The 8561-nt window shown below is 39.7% G+C and overlaps 1 protein-coding gene across 1 annotated transcript; it reads right to left on the reverse strand.

Annotated features, from left to right (window-relative positions):
• Positions 1-49: 49 nt before the first annotated feature.
• On the reverse strand, positions 50-7624 carry cd36 (CD36 molecule (thrombospondin receptor)). Its single transcript, XM_043236999.1, has 12 exons — positions 7269-7624; positions 6464-6624; positions 5732-5876; positions 4967-5113; positions 3988-4079; positions 3742-3791; positions 3475-3544; positions 2106-2290; positions 1905-2023; positions 1741-1814; positions 1598-1652; positions 50-548 (listed from the first exon to the last, which is right to left on the reverse strand). Exons 1-12 carry the CDS (start codon positions 7389-7391, stop codon positions 360-362), a joined length of 1410 nt encoding a protein of 469 aa, XP_043092934.1. The 5' UTR covers positions 7392-7624; the 3' UTR covers positions 50-359.
• Positions 7625-8561: the final 937 nt, after the last annotated feature.

An 8561-nucleotide genomic window follows, 5' to 3' on the forward strand; every position in this document is an offset into this window, starting at 1 on the left:
GAGCACGAAAAACTAAAGAAACGAAAGAAAACACAAAGCACAGCGAGGCCAAGTTTCACAGTTCTTCGTTTTACTGAAATTGTGCCGACATACAAAACTATTTTATATTTAAATGAATCACAGTACGACCACAAAATGGCAGAACCTTTGCCCTCGATAACCATTTAAAAGTATAACTTGATACGATAATCAAGCCGAATACAGAAGGAAATCATTTCGCGACGCAAAAATGCAGAGCTTATAAATTATATAAATAGAATCGCGGTACTCCGAGCGCAGATAACAATTACAATATACAATTCTCACAAAGTGCGCCATCAAAAAAAAAAAAGAAATCGAACACGCAAAGCTCCCTCGCTTTATTTAACGATCAGAGAAAGTTTGTTATTGCTCGGTTTCGTGCACGCCACGATCAATCCGATCAAACAGCTGGCGAATAAGACTAAGCCGGCCACTATGAGTCCGATCTGAACCCCCTCCAGCAGCTCCATCCGAGAAATCAGCTCTTTCTTGAACATGTCGGCCGTCTCGTCGTCCAGAACCGCCGTCTAAATCAGAGAGAAGATCTTACAGTCAGTCAGCGGAGAGGCCCCTAATCCTGCTCTGATGAAGCTATCAGATGGTCCAGGGGTCAGACATGTGTGAGATTAGCCGTTTATGGGCCGTGATAATTCCGAGATTTCAGAAATGTCCCAATGGGTCTAAAGTACCAAATTAAAGTGGAGATAACGATCTAGAGTCTTATTTTATCTAAATGCTTCAGTTGGACCAATCACAAACCCACAGCATAATCATACACCCGTATCTGAGTGTATTATTTAATATATGTTGTATTAAACAATGAATACATATGATTTTAAATGAGTGAGTTAATTCAGTGGATCTTAATGCTTTGTTTTGACCACTTTCCTTAAATGGACCTTAATAAATATTTTATTTGGACTAGAATGCTGTATTTGACCTAAATATTTTAATTAAATTTGATGAACATAAATGCTTTGATCTGTATCTGTTTTTGGACCTATTGGCATTAAGTGGACTTACACATTTTAGTTGGACCTAAATGCTCTATATGAACTTAAAATACTTTATTAACCTAATTATTCTTTGTATAGACATAGCTAGATAAATAGCTTATATATATATATATATATATATATATATATATATATATATATATATATATATATATATATATATATATATAAAATCACATCTAAAATAAAAGGTTTTTGTTTACATACATTGTATATATATATATATATATATATATATATATATATAATAACAAAGAAAAATACAAACATATAAATATATATGCATCTATACATAATAAATATACACAGTACACTCACATATGTTATTTAAACAATTTGTAATTTTTTTTGTAATTAATCGTTTGACAATTATATATATATATATATATATATATGTATGCCAAACAATTAATTAAATTACAAACATTCATGGCCTCAAAATGACATATTTGCTCTTTTATAAATAAAAATACTAAGGTTATTATAGGTGCTTTGCTCGACCTGTATTCTTTAGCTGGACCTAACTGCTTTAATGAAACTGATGCTTCGTTAACACTTACCTCGTTTACCCATAAAATAGGGAAAACCGTGTAGTCCTTGATTTTGTTCAAAATTCTGTGACAAAGAAAGACACAGGAAGTCATGTTAGGCCATGCATGGATGAATTTAGCTCAGTGACGATACGTGATGTCCGTGTACATACACAATACTTTCCGACGGGCCGTACAGCATGTTGACCTGAAGTCTTTTTGCAAATCTCAGAGTGAAGCCTGTAATCTAGAAACGACGCAAAAAGCGTCGCCGTTAGCTTAAAGTTTCTTGCTTTGAATGAAAGAAAACGGGCGCAAGCTGAAACAGGTTCCTCACCGGTTCGACGTCCAGAAATATGGAGTGCTCATCGAAATTTGGGTTGAGTCCGATCACGCCTTGATGGAGATCATTGCTGCCATAGAGGAAGTGGGGCAGAGAGAGGAATACCGGGGTCCCTGGGAAAACACATTTGGTCAAAATAGTGCGTTCGGTCCACTACGGTCTCAGCTGAATTCACACGAGGCCCCGAGCGCTGACCTCTACAGGGCGTGAGGTCCAGAAGTCCTGCCGTAGTGCAGTTCCTGGTGATCACGGGGTCCGTACAGTAGCACTGGTTATCTGGGTTGACCGCTGGAGAGGCCAGAGCTTCAGGAGGCAGCATGTACCGGTACACGTCGATTCCCTTCAGGTCAACGGTTTCCTCGTACACGGCAGATATTGCCCTAGAGGACAAGTGTGACATTTATCACAGATGTATAAAAGGAGCGTTTCATCACAATAAATATTAATATGTAGCCACTAACTTAGGACTACCCAAAAGTGTCTTCATACTGAACAAGAAATCAATTGTTTTATAATTAATATAATTGATATAATACACTACCTTTCAAAGGTCTGTAAGATTGTTTATATAATATACATGTGTGTAAAGACAAGAAGATATTTCAATGTATTTATATGCATGTTTTTAAATTCATAAAGTTTGTAATATATGTATTGAATATATATGTGCATGCGTTTGTATTTAATCACACACACGTATATTGTGTGCACAAATACATTATTTTGGACGTGAATAATCATGATTAACCGTTGCCCAGCATTAAATAATATATTACATGTTTGTGAAATATTGGCTTTGATTGAAAAGCATCCTTAGATTTTAAAATGATTCAATTTAAATGTATACTTTGCATGTAATACAGCAACGCTCGTACATTTTAAGTGTGTTTTAAGCGCCTGGACACTTTTTAGCCATCGCGTATGCATGAGCGAAAACACGAGGAAAAAACATTTCAAAAGCCTCAAGGCATGCTCGCAGTTATACATTTTTAACACTTGTCATGTGACTAAATTAAAAAAAAAGACTGCCTAGCTTTGATCTCCTGCAGTTATAGCTTTACAGCCACACATAATTGCATTAGGCTGAAAGTGAAGAACTGCTAGCATTACTAGAGTTTTTTTTTCTGACATCCGTGACCCTTCAGAATGAGTGGCCTGACCTCTGGTGGTAATGACAAACCAAAACCGGACACATAAAAGCATGATATTGGACACATAAAAGCATTATGCTTGTAAATATCGGGATACTAGATCAGATCTAATCAAACGCCTGAAGATAAAAGTCCATGAACCCTCACGAAGAAGATGAGACGTTAATCAACAGATTATGAGAACACTGCCGATATGAGAGAAACTGCAATATATAACGTATCTGGAGATTTATAACTCCAATAAAATGAATAACAAATACAATTTATTAAAAAGAGAGATAAGCATAAGAAACCTCGAGACCGGCTAACTAAAAACGACTTTGTACCTGGCTCAAGTTTTGTTGCTGAAAAAGTAATCTTTTGCATTTTATTGACTTTTCGTACTGAATATCCGGGGAAGGCGCTGAAAATACCTGCAGATATCGGATGAGAAGAAGTACAGGGGTTCTTTCTTGTCCAGGAAAGGACGGAAGGAGGAACCGTCTGTTGGACATAAGAACAGAAAAGTGATTAACGTGTGAAATATCACGTTTGCTGTTTACACCAGATATCACAGAACGCAGGATGTCCTTGTAGAAAAGCTCAAAATCTAAAGATGATTAATAATTAAATCGGATGAAGTTTTAGGCCAGATGTCATATGGACTCAATATCAGTGTAGTATGTTAGAGGTAAACTTGCCTGTTCCGTTTATCTTGTTGCAATAAGGGTCATTCCAGTAACTCAGCGATCTGTACAACATTACATTTTTTGATGAGAGTGTTAGCATGAGGATGGCTAATGTTGCGTTCATTGGTTTGTTAAGATTCCCTGGTTGCTTAAAATCATAAACAAAGTTCTGTATTTAGTGTATCTGCATTTAGTTTTTAGAGAACAAATCCGTCTGCAACCCAAGGAACCAAAGGTTACGTGAATTCTTCTACTCACGGTTCCCCTTGCCAGCGCTCAATGGTGGCTACCTTCTTAATGTCATCTTTGCCTGTGAATACAGTGTACGGTCCGTCGATGGTGTCGTTGTACTGAAAGAAAAACAGGTATGATTTTTCCTGGACCTCAACAAATTGGTCAGTAAAAACTAAAAACATAGGCATTTTTAAATTATGAGGTGAAACTTTGTGGATTATCTTCAAGGCTTATCTATGACCAGCTTTCATTAAATCAGCCATGGTGTCTTTAAAGGAACAGTACGCTCAAAAAGATATTTTGAGGGAAAAGGTAACCTCAGGCCTTCCAGGATGTTAATGAGTTTGGAGAAACCCCAATAGATCCCCTGCAGTGAATGGGTGCCGTCGGAACGAGAGTCCAAACAACAGTTTTAAAAAAATCTACACGACTCTTATTGTCGCATGACGCAAGAAATACACGTTTAAAAACAGTTCGTGATTGAGATGTTTCATATCTGGCTGAAATTTGAGTCCTCTGTCTATAACTATGCTTCTTCTTCCGGTAAAAAAAATCCACGTTTCGTGAATCGGGAGAGAAATATGCTCGGAGGAAGCACCGTTTACAAGTGAAAACAGTTCGAAACATAAGTGGTTTTCGATTTTTGTATGTTTGCTGAAGAAAGCGTGTTTATGGATTACGGGCTCATATTTAGTACGAACATGCAGCTTTCACTTCATGGATGCTTTCATCAGATGTTCGGACGCTCATTCAAGCGCAGAGGATCTATCGGTGAGCAAGTGACGCTACATTTCTCCAAATGTGTTCAGATGAAGAAACAAACCCATGCTTGCTTACTACGGGTGAGCAAATACTCCATTTTCTGGAGAACTATTCCTTTTCGAAGTATTTTTACGTTCTTCTTACGCATATCTGCACGCGTTACAGCAATAAAAAAGGTCTGCTTGCATCCGTACATACGTGAATACAGTTTAGTTCACAAGCGAACGCCACAAAGCCTTACTGGATAAAAAACTCCAAGCGTGCTGCTCAGCATCGGGTCTTTGTAGCCCCACAGCAATTCCCTAACGGTCCTGTTCTGGAAAAGTGTGGAGTTGGAGCGCTGGATGAGCAAGTTCGCAAGACCGTGGTCTAGTAAGCTGTAAACGCCCTGGAAGAGAAGAAAAGAAAGCTCTAGCTGATCACAGCGCACACACACGGAAACAGAGCCCGTCGTAAATAAATAAAAAGAAAACTCGCAATCGACAACACTTGTAAAAATTTATTTGCATTTATCGTCTCTAAAGGGCCCTTATCTGACTGAACGTCGCCTGCAATTATGAATATTATCTACGAAAACGAATGATCGTGCTGCATTGTTGGTTACATTTTAACACGGGCGCTGTGCTGACTCTCGATAATCACAGATATCAACATTTAATCAATGATCTGACAAACTTTAGCTGACTTGCTTCACAGCCGGGCGACAAATGCTGAAGCGGTTTTTCTCAATATCAGGGGGTCAGCGACCTCGCGCCACTGCCATATGTTATTTGGAAACCATAATGCTGCGAAATATCACTACGATGCACAATGAATGTTTTCTATTTTTACACTTTAACGCGTCGGTTACCCCGGCATGTGTTTAACCAAGAGCTGAATTTTCGGTCTTGAGGAACATGCATCGCATTAGCTTGACGTGGAGGACAAGGGAGAAGAAAAAGAAACGGATGAAGAGAAGGACAGAAGGGCGAGAAAGATGGCAAGAGACGGTTGTCGAAATACATACTGCTACAGCTAGATTGATCGATGTGAATACGTCCTCCTCTGTGCCTACTGACATTCCTGGCTCAAAGATGGCTCCCGCCGGCAGCACGAAGGACACAGTGTAGTTGTCGTTGAAGGTGATATTTCTTTTGGGGATATAACGTGTTCTAGAGGACAACAGAGAACATGAGAGCATGTTTGACCACAAAGAAATACATTATGAGCATTTAGTGCCTTGAAACAAAGAGTTAGGGGCTATTTACTGGTCATATAACTATATAGCAGAGAAAGGCTATATTTAACAGAATGGCATAAGTAGATATATATATATATATATATATATATATATATATATATATATATATATATATATATATATATATATATATATATCATTTTTTTATTAAACTGCTCGTTATATTACTTCAGAACAAGACAGACATAAGGATGGAGCGCAACATTTGCCTTAATTTGATAAGAATCATCCCATCAGATAATTTCTGGCTTATCAAAATGCAGCAATTAAACGACAGCAGCGTGATAAAACTCTTGAACAAGCTCGAAGCGCTCATGTTGATACTGCTGTCTGTTTTAAGTCTCAGAAGTAGTTAAAAATGGCCTACACTTTGGGGAACTATCGACGCAGATCCTATATGGTGGTTTCAGAGCAGCTCAAAAGACTTTAAGAGATAAAGACATATAGTTTGTTTTGCATGAGTATTGATTGGATATCTATTAATACGGCACGTTTTACCTGTATGTGTAGGGCCCTTTCTGCACCACCACAGGTTTGGCCCCTTGACTCAAAACCTCGTCAGGGTTCTGGACGTTAAACAGCCAAAACTGTCTGTATATCGCCGTGTCTACAGACGTCCAGGTGTCGAACGCTAAAGTCCCGTTCTCCAACACGGTTTCCTTCAGGGACACAAAACGTACTCGGCGTCAGACACACTTTTTAAACGACACTGTGTACTTCTGTACACTTCAAAATGGGGTAGGCTGGGGCATGTTGTCACATCCCAGGGAATATTTCTAAATACGGTGTTTGCTTCACTCAGTTTCTGCACAGGCGCACACCTTTAAGTCTACAATAATGCTACAGAACATTTCCAACCTTTTTTGTTTTGTTTTTGTGTGCCTAAATATAGAAATTGAGCTCATTTAACACGCTGTCATTGACCTTGACACCAAGAGATAAGTACATTAAATATCTCTATGACTATCTCACATACACAACTTATCTCTGCGCGATGCATTAGATGCTATTTAACGAGTTTATTAAAACGCAAAACACGTGAAACTCCAATTAATAAATTGCATGTATAATACGCGCGACAACTATACGTTTATTTATTTATTTTCTAAACGCCCTTGACCCATAAACCTCGTTTTATTTCATCTCATAGTCCGTTGTAGCCCGCCGTTCCTAAATTATTCAGAATATTTTCCCCACAGCAACTTCATCGTTGCACCGTCTCTTTCTGGAAGATCTGCAAACGCATGTGCGCCGAATATCGATATTACAAAAAAAAAATTTTTTAAAAAGGACGACGGCTTACCGTGCGCACGGTGTTTTCAATGAACATGTTGCCCACGGGGATGAGGATCCCGCCCAGCAAGGCGATCAGGGCGCCCAGCACGGTCCCCGCGGTGAGCCCGCATTTCAGATCGCAGCAGGTCATGATGGCGAGCGGCAGCCTGGACCAACACTGACCGGCGGCGCGTCAGGTGCGAGCATGAGGTCGTCCTGGGAATTATGTAAGTTCCAGGGATCGAAGGTTGCAGAGGAGGAGATTTGGGACCGGATTGCTGCGCATCACGCCCGGAGACCCTCTTGTTAAGACGGAGTTATCTGCGCGCGATAACGCGCCGCTGGGCGGGGAGCGGGCGCGTAACGCACGGCATTCAGAAGCCAAGGCCAGTGTCGCTATCAGAAGAGGGCTGAGCTTTAGCACGGGATAAGAGTCTAAAGTGAACTCCGAAAAGACTCGAGAGAAGGAAAAGCGCAAAGTGTTGGAGTTGGTGATAAATGTCAGTGTGGTAGATATTATTATTATTATTAATAAACGCTGGTTTTGATTTACCTTTACCATTCCGTAATAGCTATCTAACAGCGTCGTTTCCCACAAAATAGAAAAGTATCAGAAGTAAGGAATATTGCGAAAGCTGCAATTAACCAATCAGAATCGAGCTCTTCGGGGCACGTGCCCGTGCGACGTACGGTTCGGATGTATGCGAACGCTGACCAATCAGGATCGAGCAATGCGGGCAACCGCGAGAGGGGAAAACGTCGGGAAAGAAAACGTTCTATTTGGAATAGAGGACGGAACGTCCGAGCGCCGCGCGGCCCAGACGGCCAATCAGAATCGAGCTCTGCACATTGCGCAATAAACATGGCGCTAACGTTAATTTCCTGACATGTAAAATGACATCGTGCTTATAAGCAGCTGTGTAAGCATAGCTTAGATAACGGGCGTATCAAATAGTAAACCAATAAAAAAAGTTCAAGGGTTGTTTTTATTAGTTATTGCTACGCTGCATCAGGGGAATACGTTTCATATCTAATATCGTATTTCCCTCTCACACGTGCTCTCGCTCTGTGTGTGTGTGTGTGTGTGTGTGTGTGTGTTATAAAGAGAGAATTGTATTTAAATGTTTTCTGAGTAATGTTATTAGAGTGTAAAGTTTTAGCTTGTACTGTCCCCTAGTGTTCATGGGTTTCAGTTTGTCTGCAGGTCTGCAAGTGTGCTGGTGTTTCTTGAGACGTAATTAAACTTGAAAAAGTAATTTAAGACAACGTAGCTAACTGTAGTTGCACGTGGAGGATCTCGGGGTCCTTTCAGGGACTACAT

Source organism: Puntigrus tetrazona, chromosome 4 (genome assembly GCF_018831695.1).
Source record: "Puntigrus tetrazona isolate hp1 chromosome 4, ASM1883169v1, whole genome shotgun sequence".
NCBI lineage: Eukaryota > Metazoa > Chordata > Actinopteri > Cypriniformes > Cyprinidae > Puntigrus > Puntigrus tetrazona.